Source organism: Leuresthes tenuis, unplaced genomic scaffold (assembly GCF_036924035.1).
Source record: "Leuresthes tenuis unplaced genomic scaffold, fLeuTen1.0.hap1 SCAF_3, whole genome shotgun sequence".
Classification (NCBI taxonomy): domain Eukaryota; kingdom Metazoa; phylum Chordata; class Actinopteri; order Atheriniformes; family Atherinopsidae; genus Leuresthes; species Leuresthes tenuis.
The window spans coordinates 8,658,708-8,678,741 of NW_027325357.1; the positions used below are offsets into that span (position 1 = coordinate 8,658,708).

General features: G+C 38.7%; 1 protein-coding gene across 5 annotated transcripts in view; it reads right to left on the reverse strand.

The window, feature by feature from the left end:
- The window catches only part of anks1ab (ankyrin repeat and sterile alpha motif domain containing 1Ab), a 41,639-nt gene extending 25,082 nt beyond the window's left edge, over nucleotides 1-16,557 (reverse strand). For 2 of the 5 annotated variants that reach the window (XR_011915172.1, XM_072381676.1), the window contains exons 1-2: nucleotides 16,041-16,536; nucleotides 3,863-3,935 (exon numbers count right to left, since the gene is read on the reverse strand). Coding sequence is in view for 4 of the 5 variants with exons in the window: in XM_072381676.1 (XP_072237777.1) it covers nucleotides 3,863-3,935; nucleotides 16,041-16,334 (367 nt within the window). In the remaining variant the exon portion in view is untranslated. Of the gene's footprint in view, nucleotides 1-3,862; nucleotides 3,936-16,040 lie in introns of all 5 variants that reach the window. The other 3 variants (XM_072381677.1, XM_072381678.1, XM_072381675.1) reach the window with 3 other exon arrangements.
- Nucleotides 16,558-20,034: the final 3,477 nt, after the last annotated feature.

The window sequence follows — 20,034 nt, forward strand, 5'->3', positions numbered from 1 at the left end:
CATCTTACTTTGATGATAGGACAAGGGGGGCAGCATTGATTCAAGTCAGCAGTCTCTAACTGCACTTGTAGCAAAGAGAAGAGAAGAGAGGAGAACATTTAAGTCCTGTCTCTAATCCATCTCACTCAGTTATGTAGCATGACAGAAAAGAGACAAATTCCATTATGTACTCCCAGATGTTCATGTTATTTCAACCATTTTTAAAGCACAACAGAAGCTACTTACAGGAAAAAGCTTGGATGAACAAGTGAGATGATATAAAATTCCGATAGATTTGGGGCAAGAGAGACTGATGAAAAGCACAATTTGACAGACTTTAGCAGCTTCCACCTATTAAGGGGGGAGGGCAGTGGCTGTTGACAGTGTCCAATACTGGTGCTATCTGGGTACAGCTGCAGGCGGAGCGTAACTATGCAGGATTTCAAGCAGCTTGCAATCACCTAAAACATTCCCAAATAGGCTAGTCAGCCAGTCATTTAGGCAGTGAAGACAAGAAGACCAAGTGAGAACAAGAAAGAACAAGGGCTATTGATTGAACCTCTTCCGTAATTGACTACCCATACCACCGCTGCTCTGGCAGTAACACTCAGGTAAAGGCCAGGTCAGTTGCACGTGACCCGTCAGTCATCCAAAAAGACCAGCACTGTTCATTTGTTATCAGAAAGAGAGACTGATATCAGAATGGCAATGAATGAGGAGAAGAATGATGGGAAGAGAGAAGGCGAGAAAGAGGGAGGCAGATAACTCAGAGAAAGACTTATAGAGGAGCAGGCGATGAAACATTTGGGGGAGATAAGATGGTAATAGGAAGTAAGAAGGATTGAAGTGGACTAATTATGATTCACTACAACTCCACCTCTTCTTTCTTTAGGCTTTTCTGCTGAGCCTCAAATTTTACCCAGGTTTTACAATACAATATCTGGACAAAGGATGTTAAAAATATCAGCCACCCCACCCAATTATTTCCATTCATATGGGACAGCATCCCCTCCCACAGTGGATGGACCTAATTAATGACTTACAAGGTATCTAATGCTCTTCTATTGGGGGAACTGGGTTACTGGGAACTGTCATATCTATCGAAGTGGGTTTCTGTACTATTTAAGCACTGTGAGGCTCCAAGGAGCACCAAGATAGGTCTCTTTACAGAAGAAAAGGTGGAAGCTGTGCCTGCATTAAGCCATGCCTCTTTATCAGAGCAAAAGAAAAGCACTAGCTCCTTGTCAACACACCCTAGCACTGAAGAAAATGAGCTGCAAAGCTGAATTAATTCTGGGAAACTGAAGGCGGACGCTTTTCCTTTGAACGTCAGCGTGTGCCTGTACACAAACTCCTGTTAGCTGTGCTTTCTTTCCACAGCCTGTGTCCTTTTAAGCTCATTTACTCACTGCTCAGCCTTGAGAATGTAGAGATTTTGTCAACTTTGAAAAACAAGATGATTAGAAATCAAAAGCTTGACTGACCATGATTTCTGCTATGAGATAGTGTGTGTGTGTGTGTGTGTGTTTGTACAAATATACAAAACGGTGTCTGTCAAATTAAAAAATAAATTGACAATTTAAAATTAAGCTCCTGTATTTATGTTATTCCTCCTCTTCTGTACCTCTCCCCTCTCCCACCCTCTCCTGAGACAGATACCTGTTTGTTCTCTTTTATTACATTGAGGAAAAACGAAATATGATGTCCTTACTCATTCAAAAACAGCAAACAAAAGCATCCTCACAACCTCCAAAACTACTTGTGCACAATCTCCAATTATTATCGGAGCAGCGACTGCATGACTCAGCTGAATCTGGGACACTTTCAGCAAGCCATTCTTCAAACAGAGACTATAAATAGCACACCTATAAGTGTTGAATGAAAAACAAACACCATATTTCCTCTTATGCAATGAGTAACTTCGGGTCTTAACTGTTTTTGTTAGATAGTAATTAATCCAAGAAAGCTCAGTGAGCCAGAAGTGAAGTTGTAATTAAAATCATAAATTTACACTCACACTGCTTTAAATGTAGCTCATTTATACATAAATCAAAACCATGCTATGGTTAGAGGCGAGGTTTTGTTTATTTATTTAATTATGTTTCCTTTTTCTGACCTTGTCTAGCATATTGATTTCGTAACTGTTTAAATTGTCTGCTCTTTTCCTCATTTCCTTTCCATTGTAACACACTGAAATGTGACAATTATTACATTATTAAATTAGAGGGTATTCCTTTACTGTCACATTCTTGGCTTTGGTACTCAAGACTAAAAACTAATTAGCACTCCTTGGGTCACCTGATGGCTGAAAGTAAAATTTACCATTTGATAGTACAAAGAAATGTCCTCAACATATGAGCTGATGTCATTTTCATTTCATATCGAAACAGTAACTCACATTTTTTGCTATGTGATGGAAGAAATATACAGTAATTAGCCAATCATCCCATCTTGGGTGAAATGGTGCTACAGCACTAAAGTCTAAATAACCCTTCTTTTTCTTTTCTTTTTTTTCCAGACTGTCTCCTGCTGTTTCAAAGCTCGCGTGGTGTTACACCTTGCTGTGGTCAGCAGATGTTAGTGACCCATGAAGCACACTGTGCATAACTAATAAAAATTTTATCAAAACAAATCTGATGAGACATGTACTGAGCTGCAGAGAAAAGCCATTACGTAATATGATGAAACCTCCTTATAGCATAGTATCTGAGGGAGGTAGTTTTCACTGTTTCAGCTCTGGAATGTTACCTAAACAAAGAGCCAAGGCCAGCTGGCTCTGCGGCCGCCCTGCCTGAAGAACACTTAATGTAGCCTACAGTCAAATCAATAGGATATTGAGATTTAGGATGACTGGAGAAAAAATAACACCGAGGAGAAAATACAGTTATGTTTCGCATAGAGTGGAACATTGTGAGTAACAAACAATGATGCACCAAATCAGTGTCAGCTTGAATCTCTGTGACAATAAAGCTACCATCTGTCCTTTCTAAAGGTGTTTTGAGTACTGATTAATAGCACTTTGAAAAGTCAATGCTGCTCATAAAAATCACCAGTTAGGAAGTGTATGATGTTTGGCTGCAGCCAGCATCCTCTCTGTTTAAAAAACTGATTCAATGGCTTTTAATATTGTTAAAGAAAAAGACTCAACTGTTTGACCCTGTTGTCATTTGGCATTAACCCTTTAATAACCCTTTAACTGTTCTACTATTTGGTCGGGCACATTTTTCAGTCATTATATGCTGTATCTTATTAAAACTTGTGGAAGCAAACCTGCCCGAGCCATCTCTGCCACTCAGTTTGGGTGTTTAATGCTAAAAGTAACAACTTGTTTATGTAATTTCTTGTGGTAGATAATTCTACCACAAAATGACTTCTCAACCATTTGTAAAACAAAAATACATATATATGAATAGGAATACAATGAGATAGGGATGAGATGTATCTAATCCATTCCTTTTTTTCCCCTCAGTGAGGACATCAACTAAGTCTGAACTCAGGCTTTGTTTAAAACAGTCTTATAAAACTTGAAGTTTTTCTAGAAATCTTCAAACGGTCTACTAAAACTTTCTATTTTTCAGTCTCTGAAGAAACTAGAACTATGAAATAGAAAAAATATTTGAGATGTTAAATCCTTCTACTTTTATCAAATTAATGGTTTTCTCCTCATCTTTTTAAATATTAATCAAAAATTACAATAGTATGTCTAGAAAATGTTGATGCTATGTGTGCGTCACTCCAGGCTTGAAAGGTTAAACGACTCATATGTCGCTCAAGATCATATTTGATTTAAAGAGTTAATCAAACAAGAGCCTACACATTAAAGTCATATCTTTTGGAGAAAAAGAAATCTGTCATAAAGATAAGACAACCATTAAGTCTTTACCTGAGCCTGGCTTGGGTTGCTTGTTTTTTAACGTTTCAATCCCTGCTCCAATCAACGTCATGATTTTCTCAATCTGTGAAAGAGAACAAGCATGAAACACCTGGGAAAATTATTCAAATATCAACAATGACTCATGAACTACAAATGAGAAGGACAGTAAATTAAAATGTGTCAACATTTTCCATTAACGTGACACATTCATTAAGCTCCCATCTAACCCTCTTTTATTCTACCTGAGACAAAGCAATTATAAAACAGGAACCCTGGAAGAGTGAGATAGGTGGGGAGTGTGTGCTGCTGCTGCTTCTGCTGCTGCTGCTGCTGCTATTGGGAGTGTTGAAAAGAAGGCGGGCTGATTTGCAATGATGGATTACAAGCAACGGTCCAACGTGGACAGCAATTCAATGACTATTCCACTACTCAGCAAAAACACAGTCGGGTTATAAGGTGAGTTACAACCTAGAATCTCTGGAAACTCAACATTACTGAGGCCTTCAGGAAGTTCTTTAACCAAGGCTGAACTCAGCATCAGGACACTAAGATCTGTTGTTTTTTTAGTGAGTATGTCATAGCCCTGTTAGACCTAGGCTTCTCACAATAAAGCAACAGCTTAATCCAAGGTTAAGTTTGCCCCAAGCTGCGCGCAGCAGGTTACAGACCAACTTGGATGAGAGCTGTTTTGGGGCACAGAGCCATAAAAGTTTATCTAAGAAGACGATGGCTTTCCAGATTTTTTTCCTCCTAAAAGGGATGAGAATCAACCACACTGCTGGTCTAATAATTGTATTGGAAGTGTATTGGGACCGTGACGTCAGAATTTCATACTAAAGGGATACTCTGGTGTTACAGTTCCACACTACTAGTAAAGACCCAAGTCTGCACTCTCAGTTTGTCACACAAGACTTCTGTTACTTTTATAGTCTGCAAACACAAGCTGAGATAACCCTGATGACATCACAGTGGCATCATCAGGGTCATCAGAGAACTCCTCCTGACATTTACTGCGTCACACTCTGAGTAATTATCAGCAAACTGACTTTGATGTGTAAAACTGAGTCTCTCTAAAATACAGTCGGTTTATAAAATGAAAAAGCTGGAATGCTCTGTTCGGGTCGGGGATGAGTCCTCGCCTCAGGCGGACGAGTTTAAGTATCTTAGGATCTTGTTCACGAGTAATGAGGAAGCTATTCCAGTCCGTTGTGGTGAAGATGGAGCTGAGCCAGAAGGCGAAGCTTTCAATTTACTGGCTGATCTTTGTTCCAACCCTCACCTGTGGTCATGAGATCTGGGTAGTGACCGAAAGAATGAAATCACAGATACAAATGGCTGAAATGGGTTTCCAGGTGGCTGGGCTCAGCCTCAGAGCTCCGGAAGGAGATCGGAGTGGAGCTGCTGCTCCTCAGCGTTAAAAAGAATTCAGCTGAGGTGGTTTGAGCATCTGGTTAGGAAGCCTCCTGCTCGCCTCTCTTTGGAGGTTTTCCAGGAACGTCCACCTGGAAGGAGGCCCGGGGCAGACCCAGGACTCATTGGAGGGATTATATACTCCTGGCCTGGGAACGACTCAGGATTCCCCTGAAGGAGCTGGAGAGTGTCGCTGAGAAGAAGGATGTCTGGGTTTCTCTCCTGAACCTGTTGCCTTTGTGATCCGAATTTGGATAAGCAGAAAACAATAGTTGGATGGATGTGTTTTTTCCACCATCAGTGAAATATAATTCAAGCATGGCAGGCCACAAGTCATTACAAATTACAGCAGGTATTAGATGAGTTTGGATCTTCCTCTTTTTTCTGAAATATTTTCAATATTTAATTGAGCTTATTGAAATAAATGTAAAATTGAATTGACCAAAAATGAATTTCCTTTACCAAAATAATTAGTATGTTTATTCAGCATATTCATGAGTAATGATAGTCCGTTTCAACTGAACACTTTGAGACATGCATAAACTGCATGTTTGAATAGCAATAACGCTCTTCACTGGTTAAGTGTTAGCATGAGTGCCAACAGGGTTCTACGCCTTTTTTCTGGCACTTCAAGAGGAGTAAGATCTCACACGGAGAACAACTGCACCATGAAATCTGTATACAAATAGATTATACATATTAATCACGTTCAATATTCTTTATATTTTGTAGAAAAGGAGTTACTCCAAATACATATTTGGACAACTTTATGCAGACAAATAAGCACAAGCAACTGACCTTAAACTCTTTGTGCAAAATCAGACCAGTATCTAAATTTAGAATCACTGAAGTGGTTTATTCACAATCAGCACTGAAGATTTTTTTTCCAAGCCTGAAAAACTGGTTCTGCTTTCACTACTGACACCAGAGACACGGCCAGGCTTATTTGATGTAATATTTAGTGTTTTAAAAAGCCCTTTGCACTTTGCTAGTGGCATCAACACAGTGGAAAAGCCTTGATTCATTTGGAAGTCAGGCACGTGGGACGCATGGCATTTGCCTCCAGCAATACAGACCTCACATTACTCTTTGAATTAACCCAGATACATTCTATATCACACACACCCACACACGCATACACAAGGAATGCATTCGATATAAGCTTAAGTGCACCTTTATTAAAAACCTGTCATCAAAAAAGCTGCTTCTAAGAACTCCAGTGTCATCATAGTTAAAGAGCTTAACAACTTTATGTGTGTACAGCATGATCAGGTACATTTAACTTTCTAAATGTTCACCATGTAAACACTGTAAACTGTTTCTTTTTTAATAAAAAAAAACAACTTTTTTTAAAATGAAAAATAAACGGTCACATGTGAAGTTCAGTACAAAGGTTGTGGACACTAAAAATAAAATGAGGATCCTTTTAAAAACAATGCTATGAGTCGCTCATCAAATAAATTCATAAGAAGTTGCACTGAAAACAAAAATTAAGCAAATATTTGGTTCCATCATCCTCTGTGCAGTTTTATTCAACAGGGTCACGAACACCGTGGACAACTTGACAACATTTATCTGGGGATTTATATGTTGTCTCAGTCACTCCCGGGTCTTCATGATTTGACTTCATAATAAGCTCAGGGCTTTATTGTTTCTGAATGTTTTTGTCTGTCAGACTAAAGCTTTTCACTGAGAGGTATGTAAATGTATTGATTCCAAGATGTGTCGTGATTCTGATGTGAAAGATTCAGCTTTGATGCAGGGACCAGAAATAATCTGGCATTTGCAGACTGCAGTGGTTGTTCTGACCATAGAGGCTGAATGATGTTGCAGACTTTCTGACTGTTACATTACATTTAACTGCAACTAAACTACTTATGTAGCCCCCTTGTAATGAACAGTGGGTAGAATAGTAAGCTAACTTTCCTGTGATATGTTGAACTACACAGCAGAGGAAAGCAAAGATCAGCACAAAGTGTTTTGAAAGCAAACACCTGGGAAAGCTCTGGGTTATACGAACTGAAGAAAAAACAACATGAGACTCATGCTGTGTAAAAAAATATGTCCATTTTATGTCAGTGTTTCATGCTCAAGTTTTGCAGTGAAAAAGTAGTTTGTTTTCAACAGTAAAGTTGAAATTATTTAACTTCTTTCCAGTGCAAATCAAATGGCTGCAGTAATTTTAAGAACAGTTTGTGTCCTTGGCACTCGTTTAATTTTGTATTGCCTCAAGATATCATAGCTTGATCCTTAAGAACTTAAAAGTACTATTTTACTGAAGAGGAATTAAAATCTTTAAAGAATAATGATAACAACTGACCTAAGGACATGCATCCGCCACATCTTAGTGCAGAATATAAAGTATTCTGGCAGCTCTGTGTTCCAGTAGTTGAGGATCAAAGGGATAATTTATAAAACAGACTTCCGATCAGTTTTGGTCTCAGGCAGAAAACCATGCATAAGTAGTTATTATACAAAAAAAATAAAAGAAACTGTCTCTTGCCTCTTGTCCAGAGTGAATCACGGGTAAGTTGAGTTAAGTTACCCCAGAATGTGTTTTTGAGAGGGATCGATTGATTTAACTGATTTGAACAATATATAATAGTGTTAATCTATTTGTGCCCTTGATTCAGCTACTATTCTTTCCTTGCATCCCATTGTTTCTCTTCATTACGTTTTTCTTGGCTACATGCTAACTAATACAATACAGATACTGTGAAGTAATGTTACACAGTGTGCTTTAGAGATACAGTACATTATTGTTCACAGAGCCAGTGTTTGTGGAGGATAAATGCTGGCTGCAAGCCCAAAACAGACGAGAATGGAATGGAAAAGATGACTGGATTTTATAAACTAAGCAAAAAAGGCTGCCTGCTTCAGTGGAAACAGGATTACCGCCTCAATATCACTGTCAATAAAGACTGATGGGCCCGTAGCTCCCTGGTACACAAAACCCACATCACTTACTTCTATCCAGGAGTGCTGAAGACTTGAACTTATTTTTTGTCATTTGACAGCTTTGAAACCACACAGCATAAATAAAGTCAGTGAGAGTGACAAAAATCCAGATGGCTTTCATGATGTAAGATACTCTCATTGTTTGCTGGTTTAATTTGTGAAAACTTTGGCCTACAAGATTACAAGTTTAGGAATCCACTGACACACAAAGAAGTGTGGACAAGATCTTCTCTAAGAGCTTTTCTATGAAGATTTCTCACAGAGGATAAATCAAAGGTTTGGGCACATTTACACTCTACCTGTGTAGATATTAACATGTAGATTCACCATATTCAACTTGTCAAATGATCAGAAAAGTAATTTCTGTTTAATGTATATCAATCCCACAGTACAAAGAGAGACTCAAGCTCCATACGGGACTGATGGGTGACAGCAGAACTTTAATATTTATGAAGCCTTTCAGTGATGGCTTTGGTGCAGCTATATAAGGATCTATGCAACTATGTATGTGTAAATCATTTAAGACCAGCAATCCTTTTTTTTTTTTTTAAATGTAATAATGCACTGTTTTTTCCCCCATAACAGAATATTCATATGCTGTAGCCACTGTGACATTTTCCATTAGTTTTTGGACAGCCGTTTTAAGCCTCCGGTTTAGCACTGGGCCATTTAGTTTTTTGGATCGCACGTGACAAACAAGGAGAGGATCCAACTGACAGCCTGTGGAAATTATGCATGCACATGCAATACAGTCTTGTCAGACACAAGGTAGCCACCTTCTATGGTATTTTATACACCAAACAGCAGAATCAGCTGTGACATAAGGCTACCTGATGGGTTTCATCCCGTTGTCAGCGTCTAGCTAACAAAGCAACACTTGAACACAACGGGATGTACAATTTATGCCTGGCCAAGAAGGCCCGGATCGCCAGTACAGAAGGCGGAGGCAGATTACAGAAAACTGCAAGACTATAGATTTTTTCAAAAACTAAATTAAAATAATGTGTTTTTTTCAGTATTACACAGAGCTGGTCACTCTTGAGTTATTACATTGATTGATCATTGCACTGATTGAGTCCAACACTATGAAACACACTGAAAGTACAAGGGAGACATTCACCAATGATATATTGGTGAATGCTTTATGCTTTATGGTCTACTTGATTACAAACTGGACCATATTTTACTTTGATAAACATCATGCTGCACAGAAGAATAGTAGGGATTAAGACTGTAAACTAAAATGTTAATGTTAAAGTAATAAAGTGTGAAAATAGAAAAGTCAGATTTCCTAACTGATGAACACCACAAAAGAAATTAAATTGTATAAAAAACCTGCTACATTTTGAAAAAGTTATGAAACTAGGAAACCAAATTTAATTCTCGCTAACCCTCATCTGATTGGAAATAGTAACTTAAGCTATTACATGCCTGGAACAGTTTGAATAGCAGGTTAGAAGCAATGTGCTCTCTTCCATGCTCCTCCTTTTGAGACGATTGTTCTTCCTACGATCAACACGGCACGTGAAGCAGGACTGTACTCAACGTCACGTCTCATATTCATGTACCACATGTGTCTAACCAGATCTTGGGGATATATTCACTCTGCTGTAGCTTTCAATATGAATTATGAACCAGCACAAACATACTGTTAAAATTGCCCTTTTATTAGCTACTCTTAACAAGAGTTCTTTTTTTTTAATTCTCAATATGTTCTAGTGGAATTCATAGAAACTGAAAAATAATTCAGATTTTTTTTACTCATACCAGGAGCTATTATATCTATATATAATCACTATGGTTTCACAAAAAGAAAAGATTAAAACTATATATAAATATTACAGTTGACAAAAATATGGGTATTTTTTATTTTCATGATCAAAAATACTTATATTACACTAATATCATACTTATATTGTACTAATATGAATGAATGAAGAATAATTCAAAATGTTTGCATATATAAAGACCCCAGGAATGCCACTGAGAAGTTTAGGGTAAGCACAAGAATAAAGGTACTGAAGCATCTTTAACTTGTAGCTGTTAACCTCTTACTTTGAGTACTGAACAGATGTATGTAAGTTTTTTATGATAAAAGTAATTTCTATTCTCAGTAGCACGAGTAATGGTCGCCAAAATTAAATTCTAATATAAGAAGTTATTGGTGTTTTTAGAAAAAATATTAATCTATATCTAAATAACAGTGTTGATATATGAATCCAGTATGTCGTTCAGTGGTCTATGTTTCCTGTTTGTGTCAGTGATTAGACCCGATCAGAAGGATGTTAGACGTTAGACATTTTAACAGAAGAAACCATTAAAATGAATTTTAAATCGACTGGTGTCAACAGATACTGTTCAACATCCAGGGTAAAATTGAGGATTTGGGGGATCTGGGGAATATTTTAGGAGTACATTATCAGTGTCTGCCAAGATGTGTTAATATTTTACATTTTCACATCTCAAAACAGACAATTATTTGCTCTTCAAGGAATAACCTGTTCAACAGGTATTCTGTCTTCTCGATACACTCAGGAAATCATCTAAAATTACAACCAACCCAAAACAACGTAATGCAACCTTGTCTTTATCAAATGTGAGTGGCACATACTCAGATAAGACTCACACAAGCACTAGAGTAAACAAACCCTCCCTCTATCCCCTATCCTGCATAGATATAGAAAACCTAGATGCTTCACTGAAGTACTTTGCTGGCATGCATTTGGTCCCTACAATCAAGGCACTAAGTTTGAACATTCTGAGACACCTATAACAATATCCCTACTTCTGCTGAATTTGGCTCATTAAACACCATATGTCTCACTTATTTTAAGACAAGTCTCTGTTTTCTTGAAATTTTGCAAACCAACTTTTTTGGGGGAATTTGGATTGAATTACTTCCCTTCCTGCATTATTTGTGGTGCATTACAATCGTGTTCAAGTAAAAATAATTTAAAAGATAAGCTTTGAAATTATTAAACTGGTGCCAAAACGTTTTAAAATGCCAGATTGTGTTGACTGAACATTGATTAGATAGAAATAGTACAGACGATATCTAGAATATTTATTATTGACATAGTGATCATGGAAACGCAGCAATGGGCTTAAAATTTGATTAAGAAAGTGGAGGTTAAATGTAAAATGGGAAACATAAATAAAAACTATCTACTGTGCTATCTGTTCTGACTTTGAGCATTTTAACATTTATTGTTATTCACTTGGAATTAATATGGAAAACTAATTTAACTTATGTTTAGCTGACTATAACTTGGCTTGTTAATTTAAATACAAGCAACCGTTTCATGTCACCATATATATATTTGATATTTAATGGTTTGCATGCAATAGCTGCCTGTGAATTAGCTAAAGTGATGTTAAGAAAACTTACGTTGCTGAAACCTCCAGAAATCTTCTGAATATGACAATGGCACTCAAACTGTATACTATAAACTGCATTGGAATGATAAACTTTTGCTCCTTTTTGGCAAACAATGAAGGATTGTTTTGTGCATGAAGTATTTGACTGTAAGAAACCAGAGAGACAATTTAATCAAACACAGTTTCACAGTAAATGAGCTCAACATAAGCCACAATGGTTAAGGCCTAAAACCAGAATTTCGGGTCTCCACAGAATCTTAAAATATGAGGGACTATTGGAAATCAAACCTTGGCAACCAACTGCACTGTTTTTGTTTTGTTTTTTTTAATCACAAGCCTACATTAAACAGTGATGGAGGAAAGGCATTCATGTCCCAGTCATATGTCAAAAGAATGATTTACTAAGTCAAGCAAAGCTGACAGGACAGTTAGAGGATATCACAATGTACCATCATAAATCTGAACCAGCAGACAGGCAGCAGGTCTCACCATGTACTCGTCTGCTGTTGCAGGGACCAGGGTGAATATACATCTTTGAAGTTTTCCTCAGAGTATTTCCCTTAATTAAAGTTTTATTTAATTACATTAAAGACATTTCCAGATGGATTCAAATGAGTCACAGCATCCTGTTGTAGTGTCCCGTATTCATCTCAAACACGTTTAAAATGTCAAGTCCTGAATGTACTAAAAGACTCTTTGACTATTTCTGAACCAAAGCCGTCTCATCACATCAGCTGGCTCTTGTTTTTGTTTGAGTAAAAGTTTTAACAGAATACAAATCCTTTTGCCACAATAGGAAACACAGAAATGGTATACGGATATATAAACTGCAGACATAATAGAACAAACGTATGTGCTGCTCTGAAAATGTCAATGAGTTGTAAAGGTTACACCTAAACACATCGTCTCTTTTTATAATAACATTATCTGAATGCCAGCATTTGTATTTAGTGATTTGGCTGTCTGTGTGCAGATATAAGATTGTTTCTTTGTATCTGAACAGAAGCCGAGGCTTCCTTCGAACTTCATGTGTCTCTTTAATGTATTAATGTTAAATGGTGGTTGATTAACTCCTGATAAACAGTGGTTCCAAAAAGTTTAACTTCAGCAAACTTCCCATGAGGTCCATGTGATATTTCATCAAATACTCAGTGAATTGAGGTAGTAACTGATTTTTATAAATCTCCTTTAAATTATTTTGGATGAGTTTAGTTAAAAGCACCTCCAAAAAGGTCAAAGATAAAAGAAATGGCCAAATTCTTTGTCTGAGCAGAGAAAGCTTTCTATTCATCAAATGAGCACAAACTCAGTCTTCCACCCCCTAGGAGAGAGTGGCTCAAAAAAGATTTTAAAATAGAGGCTCTACAATAGACTGAACCACATAATTTTGAATAAAAACTAGGAAACACAATATCCTTTATCTTTAGAGCTCAATGACAGTTTCGAGATACAACTCAGCTAACAGAGCACTCTAAACAGGATCAATGAGTATGAGTTCCGAATAATACAAAGTGACAGAAACTGTTCTGCTTTTAGAATAAGGCAGCCAAAATTGAATTAGCAAAAGAATGAGCACAGAAGGAAAGAAGCTGGCATTTTCAATAGTTTAAAGTGCATAGAAGAATTTGGTACAACACGAAGGAGCCAACAAATTTGATGCCAGTGACAGAGGTGGGTCTTTCAGCAGGAGGATGATCCAGAGTATACCTTCTGATCCCCCGTGAGCCCTGAACTAAATCATAAAAGAGCACCTATGGGATGCCATGAAGAAAAAGAAAGTCAGCTATCCAAAGATACCTGGACGAAATCTTTTTCCAGAAACTGTCTGATTCTGTGCCTGCATGTTGTCAAACTGTTCTGTAAGCTTCAAGGACAAAAATACATCATAAGATGTTGTTACAGTGATCTTTATCCGGTGACCAAACGCCTTTTTTTGCACTCGACTGCCTTATCATTTTAATCTTTAAATTCTTCTCATGTGCGCTTAAAACATTTATTCGACCAATTTGGTTTTCATGTCAGAAATCCCAAACATGAAGCATGGCTTCCGAGCCTGAATAGTTCTTTGAGTCACACAGCCAGTATTTGCCCTCGCCCATATCCAATCTCACATCCCCAACCCAAACAAATTCCTTGAAAAGTTGGAGGAGAAACAGACACTCTGTAACAGCTGCAAAACAGGATGCCCTTGAGAACAGGACACCCCACCCAGAATGGCCTGAACAAACAGTTCTGTCATCGAGCAGAGGCGTGGAGCAGAGAGCAGGCAATGGGGAACGAGGAGATGACAAAGAGGGACATGCACAAATGCAAGCAAAATTTTAGAATATGTAAGCTGTCTGTGATGGCACATTGCTGCTCTTGTTGTCAGGATGTAATAGGAACAAGCAGATGACAAACAGTGTAGACATGACTCTTCATGATACAACATGCTGAGAAGGGTTGCAGTCAACATACCCCTATTTTAGGCATAGACAAGTTCAAAGATTTACAGTCATGTCCAAACAGGCTTTAAACTAACTCAAGATTACTACAAAAGAGAAACACAGCCCACTTTCTAATTGTTGTCTCACTGTTTCTAATAGCAAGATTTAGCTTAGATTTACTCCATCTGTGCACACTTCTAGAAATGTTTGGTGTGTGATATACAGCACAGTGCAAATGTCTTGAACCTTCACTCATTTCTTTATATTTTGCTTCCAAGCAGCCAGACTGTTCTGCAGTCTTGTAGAGTGTTCCTGAACAATCGCTCTCCAGACTTTCTGAAGGTCTTTCAAAAAAATGTCAGCTTTTTCACTCATTTTCAGTCCCGTTCTTGTACCTTGTACCTCTGGCTGTCAAGAAGCCATTGTTAATGAAGGGAAACAGGGAGGAAAAGCTGCGGTATGCCAAATGACACAAGAAGGGGACTGAAAATCAGTGGCAACAAGTCTTATGAAGTGATGAATCCCCCCCAAAGCCCTCAACATTATTGAAGCAGCCAACATCCAAAGAAGAGCTAAGAAGACTACTTAAAGAAAGGACAAGAAAGCTTGTCTAAAAGGGTTCAGGCTGGGTTGAAGAATAAAGGTGCTCATACCAAATATTGACTTTTGGCTCGTTAAAATTGTACGGACACTGTTTTTACCTTATGTACTCTATTCATATTTTTGCCTGCAGGTTTCAATAAATTTCTGCACTAATATACAAAGACATGAGGGGTTACTTAAGACTTTTGCAAAAGCTGCTAAAACAAACAATTACCAATGTATGACAGGGAGTAGAATCTAAAGAGTTCTTGATCCGTTGTTTGTTTTATTAGGATTTTTTTTTTTTGAATATACAATAAACATGTAGTCATGTTGGCTCCTAAAAACGGGGAAAAGGCTTAAAATGCCCATTGTAGAGTTCTTGTCTGCTTTGTCTGTTCTGGGCTACTGTACAAACATGGCAGTGTAACATGGACATTCCAGGCTATAGCTTTCTAAGTTACATGCATGGCGTAATTCCCAACCCAACTGTGTGGGATCAGTCAAAGATATCCTCTGCAGCCATTGGTAGTTGCCTCAGAGATAAGGTTAGTGTAACTTGCTGCCCACCCACTTCACATTGCCAGTGCATATATCTGCTTCAAGTCGAATTGGAGTAATAACATCAGCACCAAGGTAGATCTAATAGAGAAACTGGTAATCTGATTAAAGTTAAACAAGTGTTACCATTGTGATGGGAATAAAACACTGGGTAAAACACGTCAAAAATGTTTCATTCTGCCACACACTCTTTAGCTTTTAAATTGTGTGATATAGAAAAATACATTATCAGTCATCAGCCATCGTTATAAGTTACTATAAGTTAATTTCAGCGTCTTTGCACTGCTTCAGAGTACATTGAATTGATGCTCCAAAGTGCTGAAAACAAATCCCAATTAAAGGTCTTTTTGGGGTATAAGGCGGGGTGAAGGATTGCTCACAGTGGGCAGAAAGTCGATGGTGCAAGACGGAGCAAAGGAGCCAGAAGAGAGCAGGATGAGACAGTGGAAGCGTGGGTCGGCCCCTGAGACATGTACTGAGTGGATGTGGAATGACAGCACAAGCCCAATTAGTCTTGGATGCCAGAGCTGCTACAGGGAGGTCGGTGCAAGTGATCAAGCCATTCATGCATTCAAGCACTCGCCCACAGGCATTCTCCGCCAACATCCTGAGTAAAGTTACTCTATTACTGCTTCTGCTGGACTCCCGGTCCTACTGCTGCCTCTGCTCTCCCTCTCTTCCTTCCTCTCTCATGAAATGTGCTGTGTTTTCCTCAATAATCCTGTGTTTCCTCTCTTATTGCTCTTCTTTTCTTACTCATTCCCACTCGCTAACTCACTTTCTCTTAACAACATGAACACACTCCAAAGTGCCACTCCCTCTGTCCTCTACACCCTCCTGCTTGTTTCCAACCACTACAGCTAGTATATTACCTCATCCCATTCAGAGGCAAAGGAAGGCATATGATCCACGGACAGCTGCGCATAGCTGCAGTTAGACACCGACCCACTGCGGTTTGCCAGACATCCATCCTCCTCTCCGATCGGCGACGATAGCAAGTCAGAGTCAGACTTGGACAAGCTTCGAAACAGCCCCAGGTCTACAGGTCTCTCTTTCACCACTGCTGCTGATGCAGACTCTGTTGAAACTTTGCTCAAATCCTGCACGTCATCCTTTGGATTTTGGATCACCTTGGTGGGGTCGGTATCCGGCGTGCACTCTGCCATTGTTTTGAAGCTGCTAAATGCAGCCCAGTGTCTCCAGTTTCCTGCGGTATCCTGATTTTTTCAATTACTTCAAACAGTGTTCCAGAGTCTTTGTGGAGTGTTTAAACCTCTGGTCGTGTAAAGCCAGCTGAAAAGCACAGATTAATGAGATATAAGTATTGTAGACTCTTAGACTTCCTGTGCAGACACAGGCTCAAAATCATACAAAGTTCTCCTGTTTGAGGGAAAGACAGCATATAAGTGAGACACTTGTTGTGCACGGAAACAATAACTAAGGTCCACCCACTAGTTGTATCCTGTTACCCTCCCCTCTGTGACTAGCTGCCTTCTTTGAAACTCCTACACTTTATCCTATCTACTGTCAGGCCAGTTATCTTGTGTGGTCATAGAAAGCCTAACAATGAACAGTTCCAGAGAAAAGTGAGACGGTAAACCAGGATTAGATGGAACAAGAATACAGGCATTCTTGTATGTATGTGCAAAAATGCTGGACTTACAGGCACACAGCTCTAAACTCAGTCATACACATACTCTGAAATGTATCTTTAATTGTCTAAAATTTACCCAAATGCCTAATAACTGAAAAATAGTCGAAATAAAGATGACAAAAAAAAGTCTTCATCGCCACATTCTCTTACCTGCCGAGTTTAAATGCCGGTTCTTTCACTTTCCATGTGTTTGTGTCTGTCCTGGTCTGAGGTTGTTTCCAATCTTCAGGAGAACTGGTTTTATCTCGAAGTGACGATCAAAGAACGGGTGGATCCCAAAGCCTGGCCACATTCAGAGTGACAGCTGGGGTAATCAGGTTACTGATGCACTGGGTAGCTGCTCCGTTTTAAAGGAGGGAGATTCCTCTTTTCCTGTCTCTGTGTGTCTGCCAGTGTGTGTGTTGGAGACTGAGGTCACGAAAAGGGAATTTGTTTTCTCATTATATAGTTTATGTGGAATAAGTAGTGTTTTAGGTCTTTATGGAACAACAATGATATTTTATATGTCAATCTTTGTGGGATGACTTACACAACATTAGGCAGTTGACTTTAATGTTATGTCTGTTGGTTGTGTATTCCTTTGTTCAAAGCATCTTGGAAACCTGATTTGTCAGATTTGTTTTGTTTCCCAGGACCATCTGGGAAGTCTTCCATAGACGCTGTTTTGGAAAAGCAAAGCAACATGCCAACAAACCAAGCAGGTGACTGTATTAAGCATCTGTTTTTCAAAGTCATCAGAAAACTTCAGACAATCAGATGATCCCAGCAAAACCACACCATACAATGAATACAAGTGTCATTGCTGATCGTTGACTTTATTGTTGATATCACTCCTTAAAACCTCAACTTTGCATATTCATATTTTTAACAACCAGTGATTTTTAACAATTCAGTGACTTGGTGGAATAAGGTTAATGGGATCAACAGAGGTTTAAAAAAATCAAGATAAATAATCTTTTTGGTATGGCAAGATAGTGAATAAGATCTCACACACTCCGTGCTATTTATGACTCTCCTCAAAGGGACCTGACACTGACAAAAGGGTCCCTTGTGAGACATCCTTAGTATTCACAGACAACTTTTGCCGTACACAGAGCTTTGTATTCCCCATGCCCTGAATCAGCCAAGTTCCTTGCAAGCTCACCCCTTCTCTATGGGAGGCTGGTGTATGCATGACAGAAAAGATAACATCCTTCACTCACCAAGGACAACGCATTCAGCCACACACTGCTTAGGCTGGCAAAGACAAAAAGACACATCTAATAATCTCAATTACACTGATGAGGATGAAACTGTTTAAGTCATCGACATCTTCTGTGGCATTTTAAAGAATAGGAGCTCTGGAATACAACATGTTCGAGATAATGGTGTCTTCACGGCATATTAGAGAGACTAAAATAAAACACAAATCCCGTCCTTCAGTTGGCTGGATGCTGAGCCTCAGGCTAAAGACAGTGGTGACTCATGAACACTCTTCTTTACACCGACATGCTCACTGTGCAAGTCACAGAGAGGCTCCTCATACAGTAAACACTTACACTGGAGCGCGATAATTTCATGTGAACAGGATTTTGTGTCTGTCCATGAGGGTTTTGTGCTGCTAAATTGTTTGTGCTCGCTGACACTTGGACGCCCTTTTAGGATTCCTGTGCGTGTCTGTGATGTTCTTTCCACCTGCTATATGAGTCCCCAGGTCCACAATTGACATTTTCAATCACGCTGCAAAAGTTCTATTACCACTTTTCTCTCAATCCAGCCAGTAAATCATTATGCTTCTATGCAATTTGGTGCCTTGCAGTTCCCATCTAATCAGCGAGCATTGCAGAGACAGAGAATGAGACCACTGGGTAAAGATTTATTAAAGTTTACCGGAAACTATTACCTTCAGATACGCTTTTAAACAGAGTTGCCTTCAGCCTTTCATGGTCATCATAATATGTGCTGTAAAATTCTCTAAATGTCTGTATACTTAGACCCGAAGGACAGAGCTCTGTTTGTTTGTTCCCCTTTGAGAGTATCACAGGACATTAACCCGAGATTCACAGAAAAAAAAATTCTGATGTTAACCTTCGAGGTCGTTTGTTCCCTGAAACAGCCAGGAGGCCATCCCCAAAACAAGTTTGTTATATAAAAAGACTAAAAAAGAACACAACGCAACGTATACAGATTGTGAAATAATGTGTATACTAATTTGGTGACTCGCTTTCAAGCTACACTCAAATATTTCTTCATTGTATAAGACTCTTCAAAGTTAAGGGATGAAATGAATCACTTCAAACAGCAGCAACAGCCAAACTACCTGCTGTTAGCTCAGTATGGCTAAAGATGTAGCTCTTGTGGAAGCTTTCCAACAGACACGAACAGAGCTGACCTCTCAGCAGGGAAATGGGAGGGCAAACATACACGGCTGAGTGAAGACGTAGTGCTGGATATCCGTCAGCTTTAAGGAAGGAATAGAGAAAAAAAGAGACTGGAGGGTAGATAAGCAATCTTTTCTCAGCTTCTAACTGGGCTTAGTTGCTAGTCTCTCTGGGTTATTCTGTGAATTTCCTCACACTGTCTAATCAATAGTACCTGAAAAATCCATTGCTTTTGGGAAAATTGACATGAGTTTACTGTAGAGAAAGGATCTGATAATTCTCCACCAATGTAGGTTGGTTTTCTGGCATCTTAACCAGAATGATGGCATGGCTTAGCGATTTCCCAATGTATCTATTACATATGGAGCACAGCTGCATGGTTTCCAGTTGATGAGTAACATTTTTGTGATTATCTGACATTCTTCTTCAGGAGAAAATTTTCACTTCAGCATCAGAATTGTATTGACTCAAAATGTTCTACAAATACTGGGAACAGAAAAATAAAAAGCTCTGGGTTGAAGATAAGACAGGTTACTGGATGACAGTCGTGTGTAGCTCTACCAACATATCTCCAACCTTTTTAATTTGTCAGAACTATTAAATAGCTGCTTTTATGACAGTCCTATGACCTGCCATGAGACTGCACTCATATATGCAGTTATTAATTTGTGTTAATGTATGTGAAAAAATAATAGAAAAAGTCACGTCACCAGACACTAAACAATGATATTTTATGCAGTTTCAGGAAATACAGTTATACTGTTTTTTGAATTATGCCATTTCCTCACTCACTTCCTCAGTCTCTCTCCAGTCTAGTCATCAACTTCATTTATCCTGTTACGCTCCCTCGTG